Consider the following 22,804-nt stretch of genomic DNA (forward strand, 5'->3'; position numbering starts at 1 on the left):
CCGCAGCACTGACGGACGGTTCACCTGACTCCATCGCTGCTTTTTATGGGATATTATTCGGGCTCAGACACGACCCCGCAGCGTTTTCCGTGGCCTCACAGCAGCCCGGGGACCGGGGCGCTTTAGGGACCGCCCAGTGCCCGTGAGGGGAAAAAGGCGCCAAGCGCCCCTCAGGGGCCGCGCGCAGCCTGTGAGGGGAAAAAGGCGCCAAACTCCCTGAGGGGCCGCGCGCAGTCCGGGAGGGGGAAAGGCGCCAAAGCGCAGCGGGCACGAAGCGTCCGCAGGCCCTCCCTGCGCCCCCGTTCTGCGCCGCAGATTCGCCACCGGCAGCCAGCATTCGGGGAACCGTGACCGGAGTTGCCGGTGCGGGGGAAGGGGACGAGCGTGGTGTTGAGCACTGCGGGTCTGGGGAGCCTCGGGAGCCCCTGGGACACCCCGCGAGGCAGCGCCTCCGTGCCGCTAATGGCGGGCGGGGCCGCCCCTCGCGCGGCGCACGGGTTGCATCCCGCAGATTCGCCACGGCCCCTGGAATCTCCGCCGTCCCGGAGGGTGCGGGGACGGCCCTGGCCCCTCGGTGGGGCGCGGGGCAGCCGAACAGGCCCCTCCATAGTGAGCAGGGACTCACAGGCAGGCTGGGGCCGGCGTGTCGAAAGTGCGGAGTGGAGTGCGCAGGCGCTGTCGCCGCCGCCCCGGCCCGTGGGAACAAAGGGAGCGCGGCCGCGCCGAGCGGGTAAGTCCGGGGGGCCCGGCGGGGCTGACCGGGGGGCTCCGGGTGGCCCCGGCCGGCCCCGGCCCCTCTCCGGCAGCGCTGTGGGGCTCGGGAGGGCCCTCGGGCCCGGGGAGGGAGCGGTGGGGCCGAGGGACCCCTCCCCGGTGACCGCCTTGGGCCCACTCGGGCTCCGCTCGATCTCCCCGAGCCAGCCCCGTGTGCGGGCCCGGAGCACGTCGTGAGTAGGGATTCTGAAGGAGGTCGCAGCTGCCGTGGCGTGATTTGAAGAGAAACGCCCGAGAAACCGCTTTGTTACAGCGCTGTGTGTCGCGTTCCCGGGTTCGGTGCTAAAAGGTTAAGCATTGCCTGTCAGACCGCAGCTATGAGGTTCGGTGGTTGTTTTATATACCCTGTAAAGGAAATATATCATTTGATCGTTTCTGTATTAATATCAGATTTCTGAAACAGTGAGTGTAAAGTAATGGGGTATGTTCTTTTTATTCCTTACAGCACAAAATATATTTATTTAGACCCTTTCATATGAACGTGACCTAAACTTGTGTGCTCTTGCACAGCTATTTAAGGCCAGATTCCTTGGAAAGTCCATTAATTTTTCAAAGAGATAACACCTTGGTTTCTGAAAATGCTTTTGTCTGTATTCCAGAATTGACAAGCTTTGATAATCGCTGGTATCGATAACAATCAAAGATTCAAATACCTGGTGGGGGGAAAGGCACAACACTTACTAGCGTGATCTTCTTTTGTCTTGCAGAAGTACAAATATAATGTCAGGTGGCTGAAAATTTGACTGTCAAAATGTCAAGTAAGTTTTTTTTCAAGATTTTTCTTTCGTTAACTTTGATGTTTTACAGATCTGGTTCCACAGAATCTGTTTGTGAGATGATGCCATTATTCCTGGCATTAAAAGAAATTAGCAAGTGTAGTGACTAAACTCTTGGCCTTAAATCCTGCTGTGGCTGATTCCTGGCATGTTGTTTTTGTAGGAAATCCACATATCACAGCTTCTGAATCCTGTTGGACTGCATTTTTGCTTTCCCTCCATGTAATTGGTGTGCATATAAATGAATTTTATTTTCTTCAGTCTTGTGCTTGAATAAAAGCCTGGGACAAGTGTAATGGGGGGATTTCAATTTTTCTTTCTTTTCTTTTTCTAGTGTTGCTTTTTGCCGTTCAGGGGCAAAACGCAAAGTCTTTCAGAGTAGAATTTTCTTGGTTTTGTAAAATCATGTAGAAATATTGGCCATAGCAGATGCCTTAAGAATTCATTAAGATTTTCAAGGAAAAAAAAAATGTGCTTACATTTGTATCTTAACAGAAAGGCCATCCTATGCCCCACCTCCCACCCCAGCTCCTGCAACCGTAAGTATAGTGATTTTTCTCATTAACACAGAGCCTTTAGTAACTTTCCAGACAATAATTATGGAGTTGCATCACCGTCCTATATGGGAAACACAATATTAATGTCATATGAATTGTTAAAATTAATATGATTCTTCTTTGGGAAGTTTGGGAAAGAGAAGCTGAAGAAACTTATTTTGCCTTTAAGGCTGGATCTCGCAGACCCTGAGTTTTCTGTGAGCAGTCACTTTTCTCAAATGACTCACAGTGGGTTGCAGCAGTACTGGAATAGTTAAAAATCAACTGATATATTTGATTGTAAAATGTCCTGCTCAGCCTGTGCCCAAATCATGGGGCATTTTTCCATGTTTCAGTTGTACTGAGCTACTTTTTTTTTTTTTTCCTTTTGCATTTGAGTGGAATGCAGGATTATGAAACATCCTGTTATATTGGGTCAGAATAATGAAACGCTCCTGATGCCAGTCTTGCATTCCTTGAAATCACTGGTATTTTGGAGTCTAGGGCTTAGGAAATATTTTACTTTCTAGTAAAGTGACATGACCTGACACTGAGGAAAACATGAACAGGAGCTTTGAATCCTGCCCAGTGACATTCCTGGATGTACAGAGGTGCTGCAGTACCAGTGTGCTGTGGGCAGGAGCTGTTTGAAAGTAAATGCACATCTTTGGTCACATTTGTGAATAGTTTGGGTTTTAGGACAAATCCTTTGTACAGAGGATTGAGAAAAGATTCTAAAGTGAATTTTTTTTACCAAAGTGAATTGGAAAACTTACCCAATAGTGTGTCCTTGATCTTTGCAGGATGGGAGTTAGAAGGAATGTGATCCTTCAGATTTGTGCCATACTTTACAGGAAGAGGCTTGAAAATTATATAATACATAAATACAAGTTATGTTTTTATAAGTTTGCATAAATAAAACTTGATTTTCATAGTTTGCTCAGAGTTTTCATTTTGCACACAGCAAAATAGATCTGTTAGAAGGAACATGATGGATCCACTCTGACCACTGGATTCCTGCATCGAGAGCTGTGCATACACGTGATTCCTTTGGGATATAGCATGGATACAGGTGTTTAATGGTTCATGTTGATGTGGTACAGTCCTTCAGAAGGATACATGAGGCACATGCCAGGACTGCAGCCAGTGGCATGCATGGCCTGTTTTACAAGCATCTTTTATTTGGTATTATATTTTATACAGTCCTTCAGGTGATGGTCTGTGCTCTGTTAATGCAAGTCACAAAGTAGCCAAATAACCTTGCTTGTTCTTCCACAGCCAGTTCCAGGTGCTGCAGTCAACAAAATCCCAGTAATTCTCAAAACTGCAGTACTGTACCTGAAATAAAAATTCTCCATGTGATGCAAGGTAGTTCCTGGTAACATTTAAATCCTGTCTTGCAGAAATAAAGAATTAAGCAGACGGAGATTACAATTGTCACCTGGTTTTATTGAAGAAGTGTAGTTCAACATATTCAAAGCCTGTTGTTATGGTAATACAAAAAACTGTACTAAAACAGTGCCTTATGAAGTAGTGAATGTGTATGTCATGAGCCAGGCATACAGATGAGCACATCAGCTGCTGTGACTGAGTTGAAAAGCTTGGCAATAAAATCTCTGTTGAAGACTGACTGTTAAAGGATAATTTTCCTCTGCACTTGTGTGTTTAGAAATAAACTCTTGCAGTGTGTCTGCATTGACTTGAAACCTTCCTAGTTACTTTAGTCAGCTTCTAAAACACTTCTATTCAGTGTTTGTACATGTCATACTTTGATTCTTAGAGTCCTGAACCTACCTGTTAAATTTTTATAACTGTAATCTGGAACAGGTCCAGTCATCACGTCCCTGTGAAAGACTTCTTGCAATGTTTTATTAGGGCTGCTGGAGAGTGGGACACTATGGGAATGACATTTAAATGTCCAGAAATACTCCAGGCTCTTGTGAATCCCCATGGAATCATAGAACCACCACAGTCAGGACTTTATCACAATTACCATTAAATAGTTGGGGTTTTTTTCCAACAAAATCTGACTGGGAAAGGGGGGAATAATGGAAAAAATTAATTTATTTGAGGAGGGGAATACAGGGAACCTGATAAAACTTGAGTGTCCATTGCTAAGTGAGAAGGGAATGCAAAGAAACAAGATTTTTTTTTTTCTGCGTGACTGAGGTGAGAACAAATCAACCCACTTTCATGAATTAATGAAGATGTTTTGGTTAACTGCTGAATTATCTTGGATTCGGTGATCTGTTCAGACTAGCTTAAAGTTTTTAACTTACAGGTCTTACTGCAGATTTAGAGTTCCTCAGCTCTGTCAGTCTACAGCCTGCCTTGTAACAGAGGGATGTCTCTGGGACTTGTCTTCAGCCACTGGCCGTGGAGCACAAATGGTGCTTTGAGAGATTTCCTCCCCTGATCTATTTGTTGGGAAGGCAGAATTCTGGGAAGAAAAACAGGCAGGGATTTTCATCGGTGTAAGAAATGTGTGTACTGGAGATTTCTGCCCCATCACTGGGTGCTGTGTTGCCCAACTTTCACCCTTGGGAAACAAGAGTCTTCTGAATTCCTTGGTGGCTTATGTTGGAAAACTCTTATTAGCTGTGACCTGAATTTACAGAGTATTGTTTAAATGAGTTACACAGTTAATAGACATAAAATCACCAATTTTCAGGCAGAAATTTGTAGTGACACATTTGCTTAAAAGTCCTGTTTCCTTACTAGGTTTATACTGGAGTAAGTTGTGTGTGTTGGGAAGACACCAACTGCTACACCTCATTGCTTGTTTGAATTCTGGTTGCTTTTGCATGCCATATTGCAGTTCATTTTCATTTCTGTGTTCTCCTCGTTTGAGCTCATTTCTCATTCGTGTTTTTGTCTCATTTGTTTCCATCAGCAAATGCCCAGCACCCCAGGGTTTGTGGGATACAATCCATACAGCCATCTGGCCTACAACAACTACAGGCTGGGAGGGAACCCGGGCACCAACAGCCGGGTCACGGTAGGAGAATCAACTATTACATCCTCCAGCAAACACCAGGAGCTGACCAGAAATGGCTTTAGGGTTAGGTTCTTCGGAGTCTTGGCTGCTGCCACTTCTTTATAAAAAAAAAAAACAAAAACAACTTCTGATTCTTATTCCTCACCTTCCCCCCTTCCCCTTCACTCTGAAACCTTTTGCAGGAAAATGGGTTTTTACTCAACAGGGAAAACTGGTAATGGTATATGGTGCAGACATCCAAAAAGACAGACTTTGGTCTTCAATGACCACTGCGTGCATAGGAAAAGCTTCTGTAGCTGGGTATGAATTTTTGGAGGGAGGGAACTGCTCTTTTTGCTGAGGTTCATTGGTACAAAAATAAGGAAGAACATTTTGCAAGCTGGAGATCGTTGATAATCGTTGCATCATCCTGTTGAGCCATGCAAGAGGTACAGCCCTTTATTTTTCTCTGTAGTCTTAGTCTGGTAATAACTGCACAGTCCCAAGTTCAGTCATTATTTTTTCAACAAAAGTGTGATGTTGATAATAAAATAGAATCCTTTCAGCTTGTATATGTGTCAGTGTGTGGGAAATGGATGTTACATTCATTTTTCATGGAGTAAACAAAGTGAGATGGAGACAAGTGATGAGGGAGGTGACAGCTTCTTTCAAACATGAATCAAGTCCTAGCATTGTATGCAGCTAGGAAACAAAAATAGACGGTGGAAATATAACACTTTGATAACACAACAGAAACAGACTAAATCCCTGATATTTTCTTCAATATCTCACAACTTTAAGGTTTTTCCATGTAGAACTTTGTACCTCAAAACTTCTGATCAGTTTGGAAGGTGATACAAAGATTTCTCAAGGACCAAATACCATGGTGCTTTTTAAAAACTGTAGTCTTTTTTATGCCTCTCATAGAAACCTTCTTTCAAACTTCATATATGAAGTTCATCCAATTTTTTGAAGCATTTACAGAAGGGACCTTCCCCTACAAGCTGGAATTGACTGTTCAAACGGATACTTTCCTTATACAAGACTTAAGTCAGGTTTTGTCTGAGAACTTCCATTGTTTCTGTATGTCACAAGCATACACAGCCTGCTCTGCCATGCATATCCCAGTATATGGATGGTGTCTTTAAACCCCTCTTAATTTAAAAGCATTAAACAGTTTCCGTTAATGTTTTTCCAACCCATCTGTATGTGTATCTATGTATACATTTTGGTAATGCATATACCTCATGCACATTATTTATACACAGTTCTGTATGCATTGTTCATAGAGCTCCATAAATTCAGCAAACAAACAAAAAAAAACTATCAGGAGGAAAACAGTATTGAATGTGAGCCTTCTGGGCTACACCCAAATATTGATCTACAGGCCACAGCTCTGAAAGATCTTGAACCTGCTTTATATTTTCATGTAAATACTCCCACTTAATAGAACTCCTGGCACGTGGAAGTGCTGGAAGAGTGGAGGGTTTCAGACCCTGCCGTTGAGAGGGGCTGTTATGTCATTGCACTGCTTTAGGAGCAAGCCCTGTCAGATGGTCTGTGGGTTGAAGGGATGCAAGGAGACCCAGCAGCTTTCCAGCAGCAGTATTAAAGCTCAGTGACTTTTTGTGTGGTGCCAGCACTGTGTCTGGAAGACAGAGCACAGGAGCATGTTCCAGGCTAGTTGGGACAATTCATTAGAGCTTGGCTACAAGTAGAGCAGATATTTACCTTTTAGCTGCTTAGAGTTGTTTTCTTTTCATAAGGAGTCTGTTAATTGGCTCCAAATTACCACTGACAAATTTTACAGAGAAATAATTACTAAAATTACTGGATAATGTCTCTAACTTAATGTTTTTAAGCGTTCTTCATATTTTCTTAAACCTGTATAATAGCCACATTAAATTTGTCAAAACAGATAAAATAAATTAGTCATCAGAAGTGAGAAAAAACATCCTGCTGAGATTAGTGTTTCCATGTCAGTTCCTAAGCTATGTAGTTCAGTTTTAAGAACATGGAGCCCTTTTGAGGATTTATCTAGTTACTGCTCTGTAAACTTTCAGAGGAAAGAACAAACTTACATTGGAAATTATTTCTGTGAGGACCAGCTCTAGCTAGTGCTTGTTCACTTAGAGACTGGGTAATTTTTCTGGTGATGTTGCTTGCTTCTCTTGGTGGGGGTGTATGAATGCACAAGTGTTTTCCAAAACTAGTGCGTGTAGAAACTGTTCAGCGATCCCATTAACGAATGGATTTATCCGGTTCTTTTATAGGCTTCCTCTGGTATTACCATTCCAAAGCCCCCCAAACCCCCAGACAAGCCCCTGATGCCCTACATGAGGTACAGCCGGAAGGTGGGTATTACAGTGTCCATCAGTAATAAAGTCAGTGTTCGTTTGTGCTAACAATTAATTGCTATGATCTTAGTTTCAGCTTCTAAACGTTGACTCCTAACAGCCTGCGCTCTCTTAAGGGGATGTAAAGTACAGAGTCTGCCCTGCAGAACAAAGGCAGCAGTAGTCTGGTCACACAGTTGCCAATTTCTGGGGGGAAAATTGCTAAAATGCTAAATCCTACCACTGTCTGCTGACAAGGATCCACCCCGCCACATTCAGAAGTTCCTGTGACTTACTGACAGAACTTTTTTATATAAAGGAAGTATTCCTTGCGTTTTCTGGGCTTGGTGCAGTGCTGTAGCTGGACTGAAGAGTAGCAATGAGTGGACTTTGCATGTTCTCCTTCACCACCCTAGCCCGTGGCAACGTTTGCTTCGCTATTCTGTGAACTGTTTGACAGAAAGTAGGAGAGAGACTCTTGTGGAGTCTGGAATCTGATGGGGCATGGGGAGGGCATGGCAGCCTGGCTGAAGCAGGTGAGCCAGAAGGAATTTCTTCCACTTCTGGTAAAGTATCTTTACCAGCATGTCTGTCTTAGGCCAAAAAACATCAACACACACACAAAAAAAAAAAAAAAAGTCAAGTGGCGCAGCAAGAAATTACACTGGCAGCTCTCCTTTTTTTTCCCTATAAAGTTAGAAACCTTTTTGGTGGAGTCAGAACTTGTTGGAACTCAGATTGATCAGCAAGACTGAAATATTGTGAAATGTTACATTCTGATCTGAAAAGCTCAGTCTCTTTGTCATAATCTACTGCTGGATGTGTTTACTCAGTAGCATTTTTTTCCCCGAGATGCAGCGATGTTCATTTAAGAAGAGAATTGAGAGGGTTAAAGGCAATATTCCCATGAGACCAAAGCCACTCAGCAATTGCCTGGTTCAGTAGCTGGCTTCCTACTGACTTCCTGCCCCAGAAAATAATCCAGATAGTTTAGCCAGACTCATTCCTAACTTTATCCTGTTTTTCATGGTGATTCCAGAAAGAACACTGAGATGACAATATAAAATGTTTAATTTGGAAGTATTTAGATATCATTAGTAAAGCTCCAGCTGTTTCTGTTAAGGTCTGGGACCAAGTGAAGGCGTCCAATCCCGATTTGAAGTTATGGGAAATTGGCAAGATTATTGGAGGAATGTGGCGAGATCTCACTGATGAAGAGAAGCAAGAGTATTTGAATGAATATGAAGCTGAAAAGGTAAATGGAAGAAATCTGGGATGTTTATTACAGCTGATTCTTCTAGGAACTGGTCTGAGAAGAAAAATTCATCTTCCCCATGCAGGGGTGTTTGAGGCATTCACGAGAGCCCTGTATGTAACTTAAATGGAAGTTTGTCCTGACACGTCTCTTAGATTTTTTTAAATAACTGTGCATCAACTGTGACTGGTCAGTTTTTAGACCTAATTCAAAATGAAGTATTTATAATTGAGTGTCGATTTTAACTGTGTAATGAATGGATTTGATTGTACAACATCAGTATTGAAAAGATTGTCTCAACACCAAAATCCTCTTTCAAAACTGGTGCTCTGCAACTACTGCTGTTGTCATGAACATGTTCCTAAGAGACTTCCAGTCACGTGGGGTCTGGTTTTCCTGGTGGAACTCCACGCTGTGGCATTAATGTTTTGTTTCTTAATAGAAAATGCTACCACTTGTAGGGTTTTCTTGTGCTTTTGTTTTGGTTTTATTGATCTTAATGACAAGAGATGACAGCTGCCTCGTGTCTAGGTTGGTAAGTGTTGAGCACCTGTACAAGACTGTTCTTGTGATTCTGAGGCACAAAGGGAGAATTGTCCAGCTGATGTGTTGTGCTTACACCTGGCAGGCACCTGAGGCTCTGGCTACCTGGTCAAATCTCAGCTGGTTTTATTCCAAGGCAATAGAGAAGTACTGCAAAACTCAGTGCTCTTAGCTGAGAAAAAAAAATCCAGGAATTCTATTTTTACCTTGGTAATGATGTTTAGATTGTAAGCTCCTTGGGGCAGGGGCCAGCTGGTTTCTGTTGTGCCAAGGCAGAAGGATTCTGGTCCTGATCATAAACAAGCAAGCATTTTAGGTACCTTTAACAATATCATAGGTTATATACATTTTCTCATTGGAAATATCTCAAATCACTGTACAAAATCTTAAAAATGAGATTAAAGAAAGCAATTCAAAGAGAAAAGGTATTTCAAGGAAAGTGAAAATAGTGCTGCTGTCCGGCTGCCAGGAGGAGACAGGAGTCTGGCTGCAGCTTTCTGTGCCATCCCAGAGCAGGGATGGGTCAAAGGATGGACAAATCTTAAATGATTTTGGAAAGTGGTTCATGAAATACTTTCATAAGGAAAGAGAAGAAGTCAGAATCACAGATTTAGTTAGAACTCCAGAGAATTACTGAGAATATTTTGTGTTTGTAACTTCATCTCACCAGAACTTGGTCTTAAATGTTCTGAGGCGTTTGAATTTGAAATCTCAGAAAACAAAGCTATCATAATACTAAAAGGACCTAAGAACCAGCTGTGTTTTTAAAACACAAATGACTATAGAAGTTCTAATTTGTAAAAAAGAAAGACTGAGATAATCTGATCAATTGTATCTCAGCCAGACGATGCAGATTCAGCTTTGTCTGTGTAACCGCACTGTGCGTTACACAGAGCGCAGTTGTGGCCAGGTGGGAATCACCCAGTGGTGCAATCAAACCGTGTTGGTCACCTTGCAGATCGAGTACAACGAGTCCATGAAGGCCTACCACAACTCCCCTGCCTACCTGGCCTACATCAACGCCAAGAGCCGCGCCGAGGCGGCGCTGGAAGAGGAGAGCCGGCAGCGGCAGTCGCGCATGGAGAAGGGGGAGCCCTACATGAGCATCCAGCCCGCAGAGGATCCCGATGGTAAGGAGCTTGTGTGCACCCCCAGTGGGACACTCATGGCAGGACAGGCCGTGGAGATACAGAAAACCACCCATGTGCACCTTCTGCAGGGCTTCACGTGGCTTCGTTTCTGCTTTGGTGCTTTCGTGCCAGTTTTCATTACCACGTTTTATTCCATACAGCTGGCTTTGTTCCCAAAAGTAAGGTGGCACCCGTGGCAAAAGTTATTCCAGCCCTTCTTAATTAAGTGTGAAGTAATGCTCAATAGTTCAAACCAAATCAGTCTGCTTACTGCTCCATAATGGCTTTAGCACATGCTTTAGAAAAGGCTTAGATGCCTGATTTAATCCAGCTTGGATGGAATGTTGTGCTTTATTACCAGAAGCACATAAATCTGACAGGCAGAGTTCTGCTGTGATTAAGAGCACCTGAACTTTGAATGTGTTCAACAACTGTCATTTGAGATTGTTTGGCGAGTGAGGTGCCCTTGCTGCTGACAAGTTGATGAGAAAATTCTGAAAGTTTATTTGACTGCAAGGAAATGCACCCCACCCAGTGGGAAAAGTCAGCCTCACACACCTCATGGCTGCTTTTAAATGCATCACCAAATACTTGTTGAAACCTGAGGGTGAAAAATGTGCTCAGTTACACCCTTTTTTTCTTTCCCCCTTGTGAAAGCACACCCCTGAGATAAATCTCATAGCAAACAGCACTTTCCCCCGTGTGAGGTAATTGCAACATTTATGTAAATACATTTCATGCCGGAATAACTGGAACCTGGGGACTTGAGATTCTGTTCTGTGCTACCTGTATGTACAAAGTAGACTTGGGCAGAACCAGCCATTACCTCTTTTTTTGCTTTGTTTAATCAGATACCTAAATGAGATACAATATAACACTTGGAAATAAACTTTCATTTTACTAGTTCTCTTCTTTGGTAGTATCTCCTGGCATGGTCTTCAGCTTCTTAAGGTTTCTGTGAATAGCTGGGATAGTCATCTCCAGTAGGAATGCTTTATGTAAGACAAAATTAGACATCTGGACTTTTCTACGTGGCATTGTTCTGGGAGATAATTCATACTTGTTGTTTAACTGGTTTCTCTTTAAAGAAATGCACTTACTAATAAATAATCAAATTCTCCTAATATATGACTGAATTTTCAGTGATGAGTAAATGTGTCTCCCTGCTTCATGCTTTCAGTCCTCAGTGTTTTAAAAAAATAAGTGGTTTTGATCTGTGCTGCAAAGGTTATTTATAGAGGAGTCACTATCCTGGTGGCATTTTGTTCTGGAAACATGATTAATCAGGAATGGGTCTTTTATTTGGTGTATTAATAGTCCCTCTTACTGTGGAAGTGTGGAAAGCAACCGAATGAATAACTAGGTCAGTCCCAATTTCAGCTGTGGGAAATGCATGTGAAATCAGCTGTTAGAGCTGTGCCAGGTAAATGCTGCCCTGGCCACCCTTGGTCTCATTTTGAAATTCCCTGATGCTGCGTGTGTTACTGTGAACTTTGTGACATGACAACTACTGCTGTTAGGGCTCATATTTGGTTTTTTGTGAGTGGTAATGTGGGTACAGAATCATTACACTCAGCTCTCATTTTGTGGGATCAAAGCAGTTCCCCCTCCACCTGCTGTTGCAGATTACGACGATGGGTTCTCCATGAAGCACACGGCCACGGCGCGGTTCCAGAGGAATCACCGGCTCATCAGCGAGATCCTGAGCGAGAGCGTGGTGCCCGACGTCCGCTCCGTGGTCACCACAGCCAGAATGCAAGTCCTGAAACGCCAGGTTCAGTCCTTGATGGTTCATCAGGTAAAAAGAAAGGATGCAGATGCAGCTAAAACGTGATGGGGTTGGGCTGGACTCCAGGTCTTTGGATCATTCGATTGCCTGCATGACCGTTCTTGCTGGGTGTCAGTGTTCTGTGTACTCCAGGAGCTAATCCCTGGGATTTCTTGGGGGCTAAAGAACATGGGACTTCACCTTCTGTGCTGTTTTGTTCTTTGTGTTTTGTCCTAAGTGTTAGTTCCACAGTTCTTCATTATTACACACAACCTCCTGTATGAAGTCTTTAAAGTCTGCTGGTTAATAAGTACTGATAGAGTTGGGATTTCGGGTACCCGACAACTCATCGTTTGTAATGATTCTTTTTTTGAAGTAAATTGTCCCTATTCTAACGTTTTTTCACTGACAGTTAAATTTATACAAAATATATGGTGAAGTCATACTTTCATGTTTCACCCAGCTTTGAGCACGTGCCTGTGTTTTCCAAACACTCATGTTACCAAAAGAACCGTTTCAGCATGGTCATCAATGTGTGTAGGGGTGAAGCAAGACCAGAATTAGATAGAGATTTGCTGGGTTTTTTTTTAATTACAGAAGTTTTAGAGGGGGGAGGGGGTGGTTGTCCTTCTTTCCTGTGAATTGTCTTTCTGTGTTAGAGACTGTAATTGATGTGGAGAGTGTGTCTATACCTGTGAGCTATGTATGTACAGACCTGTGGGATATGTGTACACAGACCTGGGGGTGCAAATAGGAAAGAACAAGTGCAGATTTGATGCTGGAAGCTTCACCTCAGGTAGACAATGCTTCATTTACAATATACTGCTGCACAGACCCACGTACTGTTCCTACTTTTCACTATGAACTTCTGAGGTAATGGGTATCAGAGGCAGGCAGAAGAATGTTTACGTATTAGACCAATATTTAAAAATAAACCCATATGAAAATTTGTATGCTTAGCTGTACTTTTGCCCAGTTTTTAGGTGACTGCACAGTGAGGTTCTTGCTGTTTGTTTCACTTCCAGCGTAAGCTCGAAGCTGAGCTGCTGCAAATTGAGGAGCGTCACCAGGAAAAGAAGAGGAAGTTTTTGGAAAGCACAGACTCTTTCAACAACGAGCTTAAAAGGGTACAGCTCATTTTTCTCACTTACTCTGAGGAAACTGCTGGTTCCACAGTGCTACAAGTGCTTCAGTTCTCTGTACAGTTCTGAGCAATTGCCCAGCTGCTGGGGCAGTGCCCTGGTGTGGGTGGTAAAAAGCACAGGAAATGATTTCCTGCTCCTTCAGTGACCTTTAGGGGCACATTGGGCCAGTACAGTTTAGGAGTGCCTCCAGGCTGGGCTGGGTGAATTCGCTCAGAGCAGCTGGAGGAAGGTGGCCTGAAGCCACTGTGGAGGGCACACTGCTCTACTTGGCTGCTCTCAAATAACAAGTTTTAGGTTGTTTATTTATTCCCTCTCCCTTTTTTTTTCTTAATATGCCTGTATCTCTCTCCCTAGTTACTTTCAATATAAACTTTGTAAAATCAAAAGTACTGTGCTCTGTGTAGAAATAATGAACTCATCATTGGGGTTTACTGATTATTTTTTTTCTCAGGGTAACTGAGGTAGTAAAAGAGCTAAAGTTTTCCTTTGTTTTGTTTTGGTTTTAATTGCTAGTTATGCAGTTTGAAGGTGGAAGTGGATATGGAAAAAATTGCAGCTGAAATTGCTCAAGCTGAGGAACAGGCTCGCAAGAGACAGGAGGAAAGGGAAAAGGAAGCAGCTGAGCAAGCTGAGCGCAGTCAGAACAGCCTGGCAGCTGAGGAGGAGCAGGCAGCTAGCAAGGGGGAGGAGAAGAAGGAAGAGGAGAGCACTCCAATGGAGACAGGTAACTGCATCTGAACATCTACAGAATCCTTCAAGGATCAACATTAAAGGATCTCTGAGGAGAGCAGTTCGCTGTGTATTGGTGAACACAGGCATTTGCTTGCTTCTCATTAAATTACTCGTTTTTAAAAGAGGAGAGGATAAGATCCCACAGAGCCCCATGTCATGCTTTGTGTGTGATGTACCCAGGGGAAAAAATAGTAAACCTGAAGTTAAACTTTGGTTAACTGGGAGTGTTTCCTTGTCCCAGTGTCAGTGTCCAGCCAGGATGATGCAACAGCAATGCTTCCTGTGCAGCACTCAGGCAAATTTTCCAGCTGTTTTGTGCTCTGGACAGTGGCAATAAGAAATACTGCTGGTTCAGGAGTCCCAGTGACTAGTGCATCAGTGAGTCACTGCTGCATCAGCAGGAGTGTAAGGAAAGAGGGACCAAGGAGTTTGAATTCCAGTGCTTCTGCTTTAACAAGGAGCATGGCTTTCTTATGGCTGGAATTCTGAGGTCAGGCAGCTGTGGCTGTTATCAGGATGCTGTGGCAGGACCATTTATGTCCTCAGCACTGAAAGATCCCTGAGTTCTGCCTGTCCCTGCATGTTCTAAGTGACTGCTATGGAATACTCGGATTTATTATAGCTTCTGTTTCTTCCTTAATCCTAATTGCACAATCTAAATAAATATTGGCATGTCAATGACACTTAGAAATACATTTTTGCAGAAGAGCCTCACCCGGAAGAGAGCACAGACAACCAGCAGAACGGTGAAGAAGGAACCTCCACCCCAGAGGACAAGGAGAGTGGGCAGGAAGGGGTGGACAGCACAGCTGAGGAGGGAACCAGCGACAGCAACACCGGCTCGGAGAGCAACAGCGCCACCGTGGAGGAGCCGCCCGCAGACCCCATTGCCGAGGAGGGCGAGAAGAAAGAGTAACCAGTGGCTCAGTTCCTGTGTCTCTGTAATGAAGTACTGTTTGATTTCAGAGCGTGCTCTGCGGCTGTTGTACCTTCCCTGCCTCTGTCACTTGTCTCCAAAGAATGCCAGGGCTTAGTGACACGCCAGGTTATCAGCGTAGCAAGGTGAAGGGGCCTGTAGAGGTACAGGGTGTCCTGCAGCAGGCAGAAAAGGAACCTCATGTGTCTAAACACAGCTGTTACAGTCTGGAGAGGTGCTTGTATCACTTGTATTTCTTCCCTAGAAAGACTAGAAACCACTGATTTTGGTTTCTGTATGAGAAATCAGGCCTCCTTCCTTTCTTCCAGTGCCGTGGACACACTGGCACTTTTCCCCAAAGGCCCTTCCTGCCCCTTTGTGGCACAGGTGTCTCACCTGTGCTGCAGTCGTGGCCTGACTGCACAAGGGACCTGCTCCTGGCAGGGGCACTGGCTTTCTGGAGAGGCTGGAATGTGGATGAAGCATTCAGACTTCTTCTTACTATGGAGCAAAGACCTGATGCCTGCCCAGGGTGTCCCCTGGAGCCTCTCCTTATCTAACAGCTCCAAAGTCCCCTGTGTCCCACAACTACTGTGCTGCATGTCAACAAGGGCAATTTCTGCTGCAGTCCATGCTTTTAAAGAAAGCTCTCAGTCCTCAGGAGCAGCTCCAGAGTGAGTCTGAAAGTCTGGGGTTTTGGGGGTTTTTGGTGTAACTTGTTTTTCTAGAGTAGCTGCTCTGCTGTGATGGAAACTTGCTCATGGTCTGTGTGTGGCATGTCAGGAGATCCAGTTCCAAAGGGCTCAGTGTAGTCTTGCAGGAAATGACACATCATGAGGGATTTTTTTTCTGTGGTGCAGGATTCTTTTCAACTAGCCTTTGCTTTTCTTTCCCAGTTAACTCCTTTATTTGCTACCAAGAGACCCTGGTGTGGCCTCAGCCAGAACCCTGGCACAGAACAGAGCAGGAGAGCATTCAGACACGCACATGTTCTCTGAGCAGACAGTCACTGACATGGCACAAATGGTAAAAAATAGTAGTTTTGCTTGTCATGAGCTTTCAGAACCTCTGGAGACTCTACAAATGTACTGAAAAGGCCATAATTTGTCCTATATAAGCAAAACCCCACAAATAAATACACTGAATTGTGGCAAAAGCCATGGGCCACTTCTTGACTTAACAACTGAGGGAACACGTAATGTTTCAATGAACTGATGTGTATTTGCAGAGCACTGGGTCTATCAGATGGTGTTTTTTAAATCCTTTTTTTTTTAATGGTCTAAAAATAATAAAATCCAACATGTTTGGTTTTTTTTAAACTCACAGTGGTCTGTTCTTGTCTTTTAAGGTAGTTCCAGTGTTTGGTTCACATCTTTCATCAGCTGTTCTCCATCTGAAGCCAGAGGAAAATAAGCACACAGGCTTTTGTTTCTTACAAAGTACCAGCTGCTGGCTGGACTGGAGCCCCCCTCCCTCCCCCAACCCTGTGGGGCCCAGGTGGGGTTCCACACCTGAGCTGCTGCAAACCCTTGTTGTGCAACAGCTTTTATCTGCAGCAGCCCTGGCTTCTGTAGGCCGGGGATGCTTTTCATCTGCTCCAAATTCTCGAGGTGTATGTAAATAACTAATTATTGGCAAAGACGGGTGTGTGCAGCTCAGGGTGTGGATGTGAAGGAGTGGGTGTTGTCTTCACGAGTGAAATAACTTGTCCAAGCACATGAGAACGTGAAGGAATGCCCATGGGCAGCATTGGAGCACTGACCAGCCCTAGGGGGCCTGGCAGAGGTGCCTGCAAGGGACAGGAGCATCAGGGACCCAGCAAAGGAGAGGGACAGGCCTTGGGAGAAACCTGGCTCCTGCAGCAGCCCTTCCTCAGAGCAACCTGGAGCTCCTGGTGAGCCCTGTGTTCTACAGGTCCTCAGTGGGATGTTCTTGACAGACCCTGTGGCCACCTGCAGGTCCCCAGCAGGGCCAGGAATCCTTCCTCCCATGAGGAAGAGCCCTCATGCTTTGCTGCTGGACCTGCTGTTTCCTGGGTGCCCTGTCTGGCAGGAGGTGGGTGCAGGCTGGGGGTCTGAGGTGCAGCCATCCCCCATGGGGTGCTGAGAGCTGGTGAGTCCCTCACACCCCCAGGGGACCGAAGCAAAAAAGCAAATCCAAGCCTTGTATCATGCGAGGGAGTTGTTTTCTTTGGTTTGTTTTTCTCTTCAAGAAAAACCAGGGGTTTTCAAGTCTGACTCAGGCATTGTGACCTCTGACATCACCATGGTGCTGCTTCTGGTTTGCTCTGCAGGCAAAGGTTCTCGTCTGTGTTGGGTTGTTGTCAAAAAAATGCTTTTATCTCACCACAAAAACACACTCAGTAAAAGTTATTAAGAAGCCTGGGTTAAAAAAAGAACTGATCTCAAAGTTTTCTTGTTGGTTTGGGGGTTTGTTGGGTTTTGGTTTGTTTTTTTTTTTGCATTTATGTAATTATTAGATTTTATCACCTCAAAAACCTTCTAACCTACAAAGCTGGTACACAGTAACGGGTACCTAGCAAAAAGCAGGCCCAAAGGGTAAGTTTTGAAAGGGATTTAGATGTTAAAATATGAACCAGGCACCTTGTGAGGTTGTTCAGAAATGATTCACCAGGTAAAGTGAGCCCAGAGCCCAGGCCTCCGAGATCTTCATGTGCCCAAATCCCTTCCAAACCCCTCACCTACACCCAGGACTGAGCCTGGCTTCCCAGAAAGAAAGAAGCCTCATGTTTGTGCAGTAGCTGTACTTTCAGAGAAGGAAAAAAAGACTGACAGAGAAATAAAAAAGGTTGGGGTTTTTTTTAAAAAAATTGTAAGAAATCACCTGTGTATAACCTGGACAAGTCTTACCAAGTTGCTCTGCCTGGAGCCAAACGAGCTGCAGACACTGCTCACAAGAGAGGATTATGCTGGTGACAGAAAGAAATAAAACAGATTAAAGGAGCTTTACAGGAATAAAATATCAAAGCAAATCCAAGCCCTGGCACAAAGGGGTGGCTGGGGCAGCTCGTGTGTGTCAGGGAAGCAGAGCCTGTTCAGAGCCTTGTGCTCAGCAGCTCAGGGCAGGAGCACAGAGCCTGACCCCTGGCCTCGGGAGGCTTGGGGGGAGCAGGTCCAGAGCCCCTGCTGGGGGAGCCCACATCCACACCTGTGGTGATAAACTGGGGGTGAGGAGGGTCCTGAGAAAGGGAGGTGTGGGTGGGCAGCACACAGGGAGCAGGGTCAGAGCCTTGCTCTGCTCAGGCCTTTGCCGAGGTCTCTTCTCTATCCCAGGCTGTGCTTTTCCATTTCCCACCAGCTCCAAGGGCAGCCTCTGTGCCTGCCCTGTCCCAAGGAGCCAGAGATGGTTTATTTCTCCTTGTCTTGTCCCAGGTTTTGCCCTGAACCTCCAGCCAGGCGGGCTTAGCTGTTCAGTCTTTTTTTAAAAGCTATTTTGGATTTTTTTTCTCAATTTATCAAAAGCTACTCAAAGCATGTTTGATCAGACACCAATCCAAATCCCCCCCACCATCAAAACAGTGCTGTGGTGTCCTTGCTCCTGTGTGGCCTCCCTTCATCCCCTTAACTGACAAGTGTTCCCAGCAGTCCCAAGTGCTGGAATACTGGGGAAAAACACCCCTCATGGCCAAGTGGAGATGGAATTGGGGCGGGTTAAGTGCTGGCAGAGGTGTGTGAGCTGCAGCAGGCACTGCCACCAGGAGTCCCCATCAACCTGCCCGAAGGACACACAGCCCTAGCCTTGGCTGTAAAGGTGAGCAGTGCTTTTCTTGTACAGGATCATCAGTGCCAGCCAGCAGCAGCAGTTGTGGCAGCTCATGCTCAGGGCTTGACAGAACTTACTGACTTCTGGAGTCCCAAGTGAAGCTTTACATGATGGTTTACAACAAAAGAGAAAGGTTTAACTCCCCTCACCCTGAGAGCTGCTGCTTGTACCAGCTCAGAGTGAGATGCAGTTGTGCCAACTCACAGTGTGAGGCATTTGTAGCAATTTGGCAAATCAGGGTGAGATGCTCACAGGTCACTCACCTGCAGCTTTGAGGCTCCTGGATATGAACTGCAGGTGCTGCATTGCAGAAGTGGGGGTTCAGTCATGCCAGGTACTCAGAGAAGCTGGAATTCCACATGTTCTCCCAGGCAGGCACCCAGCAAGTTCCAGTTTCATCCTGGACTGTTACAGCCAAGATTGTTTGTGCCTCCAAGGAGTTGCAACACCTGCTCAAGAGTTTGAACCCAGGGCTTGGATTCCTGGGTTTGAAATCCCCCGTGCATGCAGAGTGTTACTGGCAAACCTCTCCCAGCAGGACCTGATCACCAAGTGGGATCAGGCACTTGAATCTGAATGCCCAGATCCTGCATCAGGTCTGTCTTGCTGTTTGTGCTCTCAGTTCCCTTCTTTCACTTTGACGTTTTTTTCCACAATCTTCGAGGGGTTTTTTGAAGTGGTTTCGCGCTTTTCGGGCTGGTGTCTTATTTTGTTGTAAGTCATCACGTAAAGCTTCTCTTGTGACTCCAGAAGTCAGTAATTTCTGTCAACAACCACTTTAAATTTGCTTTTATCACCCAATTCTGTTAAAAAGTCAAGAAAAAGCCATTTTAGTTCTGGCACCATTTTCAGGGTGGGGAAAGCCAAACCAGAAAGAATGACAGTAACAACAGCAGAAACCAAGTGAAAAAAATCACATCATCATGGATTTATTACAGTCTTTTTAACCCCAGGGATAAGAAATGCCAGATCTGTAACAGGGAGGGTTGGATGAGCTCTTCTTGGAGCAAACACTGATGGGATTATTTCCAATTTCTGGATCCAGTTTTCAGTCAAAGGCAGCAGCAGATTGGTGTTAAACCTTCTACCTTTTGAATAAGGGAACACAGCTCACAGGAGTGATACTTGCTGGATGGTCAGGGACACTTCAACTCTCAATTATTTTTAAAGGTCCTAATGCTTTATCTCTTTAATCAATATCCCTTTATCTCCCTAAACCATATCTTGTTATGTCTCTAAATGATTCACTGCTCACAAGTGTTTGATATCCTGTAAGAATTGCCCAGCAGTTTGTCCAAACCATCTCTAGACACAGCTGGTGCTAATATGCCCCCTGATATAGTTTCTGTAACATTCCAGGAGCTTTTCTTCCCATTTTCAATCACCTCTCCTTTCCCACCCATCATTTTGAGATGACCACTGTTTTTCCTTCATGTTCAGGCCAGAAAGGATCTGTTTGTTCATCACAGTCCCTCTGCACACAGCCTGGGCAGTGTGGGCAGACAAGAGGGAGCAGATGCCATGGGAAGCTGCCCAGCCCTGCCCTGAGGGACACAGGGACCAGCAGTGCACATGGTCAGTGGCTGATCACCCCTCCCTGGGGTTGGAAAGGGGAGTGTCACTGTCCCTGCCAGCCTGACCCCTCCCCACTGGTGTCTCCAGGTGTGTTTCCCTCCTCACACCTCAATTCCTGGGCTCCAGGATGAGGGAGCTGCTCTCATGGAAGAGAATCATAGAGTCATTTAGGTTGGAAAAGACCTCCAAGGCCACCAAGTCCAACCTGTGACCCATCCCCACCTTACCAACCAGACTGGAGCACTGAATGCCACATCCAGTCATTCCCTGAACATTTCCAGGGATGGGAACTCCAGCACCTCCCTGGGCAGCTCCTTCCAAGCCTGACCACCCTAAGCCATGAAGAAATTCTCCCTGATGTCCAACTGTTTAGTGCAGGGCAGGTCCCAATTTGATAAATCTTTTATTTTTCTCAAAGACAGAACTGGAGAGCCAGGCCATCACCTAGGACATGATGTGGGCACAAAGCAGGTGAATTCCTAGTGACACTGGGTGTGCCTTTCTCTGCTGTGGCTGACACCATGGGCAGCTGTGCATCCCAATCAGAGCCTGGTGCTGCACAGATTGCTTCCTCCCTCTGGGAGATAAGGATCTGTTAATAACCTGGTGGGGAGATCACAATCATGAGACGTTTCTCAGGGCACCCCCTACACCTGCTCAAAGAACTCTGCTGGGTGAAGAATCCCAGCTTGGTGCCACTCTTAAGGTCAGGAATTTACTCATGATTTCACTTCTGCTATTTTATATTTGCCTGAGGAACAACAACGTCAGCACCCCCCTGGAACGACCCTGCTGACTTCCACCACAAACCCCCCTGGATGTCCCCAGGACGTCAGAGGAGGGGCAAGGCCAGAGCTGGGACAGCCCAGGCACCTCGGGTTGGCATTGTCAGGCAGAGGGAGCAGCAGGACAGACGTCAGGGTCCCTCCCTGATGTCACTGCAAGGATGTGACTGGATGGGAAAGGGCCACCCTGAACTCACCAACACTTCTGTCTGGGCACCCCTGGCTTCCCCCAGCCACGGGGACAAACCTTCCCCTGGCTCATGTCAGCCAAAGGGTGGAACTGGGGGACAGAGCTGGTGTTTCCATCTCAAATCAGCCAAAGCAAAACTGGTGGAAAATATGAAAAAGTTTTGAATCCAGGATGTAAGAACATCCCATGCTGTGCTTCTCTCAGACCAAATTCCTTCTGCTTAGGCAAAGCCCTGAGTTCTGATTTCCAAGGTCCCCCAGACTGCATGTGGTGCCTGAGAACCCTCTCCTGGAGCTCTGGGGTGTTTCCCACCTCAGGATATCTGTGAGACTGTGTTGAATTCCTGGACATCCCACAGGAGTTCCAGTTTTACACACAGGCAAGGGATGGGAAACTCAGAGCTAACTTCCTTGGGATGTTCCATTGCTGAGTCAGTTGCAATTTATTGTGAGGACAATTCAGGATTACACAGTTCAATTCAGTTCAACTCAATATTTCAGTTCAAGTGGAACCAGTGAGAACTGAACCAAAATCTCTCTGGGCAACTTCCCGTGGAATTTCTCGGGAGCTGCATTTTCTTTGAGTTTATGGATGAAAGCTGCCACCCAGTCCTGCTGCAGCCTGGGCAGCAGGCTTAAATCACTGACATCACTCTCCTGGGTGCTGGAGGGGAGCAGAGGCACCCAGAGACTGGAATACCTGGTAATTTGATTCTTTTCATACAGTTAATTAACTCTGGAATAACAAACAGGTTCTAGTAGCACAGTGCAATGGCTTCCATGGGCACTGAGTTTGGTCTGTCTGCTCACAGAGGATCACAGTTTTGTGAGAAACAGCTCAAGTTCAGGCAATGTGTCAAAGAGATGGAATCACTCAGGCAATAGGCTGCAAATATACCCAATCAAATTAAGCAAAGATTTAATAAATGTTCTGAGAACTCCCTGGATATAAAATGTGCCTGTACAAGAAGTTCGGTGTCATACATAGACAAACTGTTTATTTTAAATATTCCCATCTAAATATTACTGTTTTAAATATTCTCATTCTTTTAAAGAAGAAACAGTTTGCTAGAATGGGCTCTAACACCACAGAATTTGGCATGTACCAAAACGTGCAGGAACCAAGCTGCAAACCACCTGCCTCTCTCACTTCGGCTTCAGCCAGCATGGACATGGGGGTGGATCCACCAGAACTCTTCCTGCTGCCTCTCCCTGGAGCAGGGTGAGCACAGAGCACCCCGAGGGGCCCATGCCCCCTCTCTGCACATCCCAGGCAGAGCTGTGACCTCGTGTGAAGCCTCTGTTACACCCCTTGATTCCGGGTATTCTGCCGGTACCCAAGGGAAGTCTTTCATCTCAGGTCCTCCTTGGAGGAAGTGGTTATGAGATAAAGCTCTCGAGGCAGGGTACCTGCCTGGATACCTGGTGAGCAAAGGCACACAGAGCAATAAATAGCTGCAGAGATGAGAGCAGCACCTGCTGCCTGAGATAAGTGCCGGGCGAGGTGCGGAGGAGTCGGTGCCGAGGCGAGGGAGGGTCACCTTGTGTGAGCAGAGGAAAACTGTCACAGCTCTCCTGCCCCAG

At 45.5% G+C, this 22,804-nt stretch overlaps 1 protein-coding gene across 1 annotated transcript; it reads left to right on the forward strand.

The window, feature by feature from the left end:
• Positions 1-626: 626 nt before the first annotated feature.
• SMARCE1 (SWI/SNF related, matrix associated, actin dependent regulator of chromatin, subfamily e, member 1) lies at positions 627-16,207 on the forward strand. Its single transcript, XM_059869135.1, has 11 exons — positions 627-730; positions 1,482-1,532; positions 2,046-2,089; positions 4,980-5,084; positions 7,337-7,417; positions 8,523-8,654; positions 10,156-10,327; positions 11,953-12,125; positions 13,121-13,222; positions 13,754-13,964; positions 14,677-16,207. Exons 2-11 carry the CDS (start codon positions 1,526-1,528, stop codon positions 14,886-14,888), a joined length of 1,239 nt encoding a protein of 412 aa, XP_059725118.1. The 5' UTR covers positions 627-730; positions 1,482-1,525; the 3' UTR covers positions 14,889-16,207.
• The last annotated feature ends 6,597 nt before the right edge of the window (positions 16,208-22,804 follow it).

This window comes from Haemorhous mexicanus, chromosome 28, assembly GCF_027477595.1.
Source record: "Haemorhous mexicanus isolate bHaeMex1 chromosome 28, bHaeMex1.pri, whole genome shotgun sequence".
Classification (NCBI taxonomy): domain Eukaryota; kingdom Metazoa; phylum Chordata; class Aves; order Passeriformes; family Fringillidae; genus Haemorhous; species Haemorhous mexicanus.

Bases quoted from the DNA above. Each gene is read 5' to 3' on its own strand.
- SMARCE1 (XM_059869135.1), top strand. The intron at 2,090-4,979 runs GTAAGTATAGTG...TGTTTCCATCAG, and splicing joins CCACCCCAGCTCCTGCAACC to CAAATGCCCAGCACCCCAGG. The intron at 12,126-13,120 runs GTAAAAAGAAAG...TTTCACTTCCAG, and splicing joins AGTCCTTGATGGTTCATCAG to CGTAAGCTCGAAGCTGAGCT.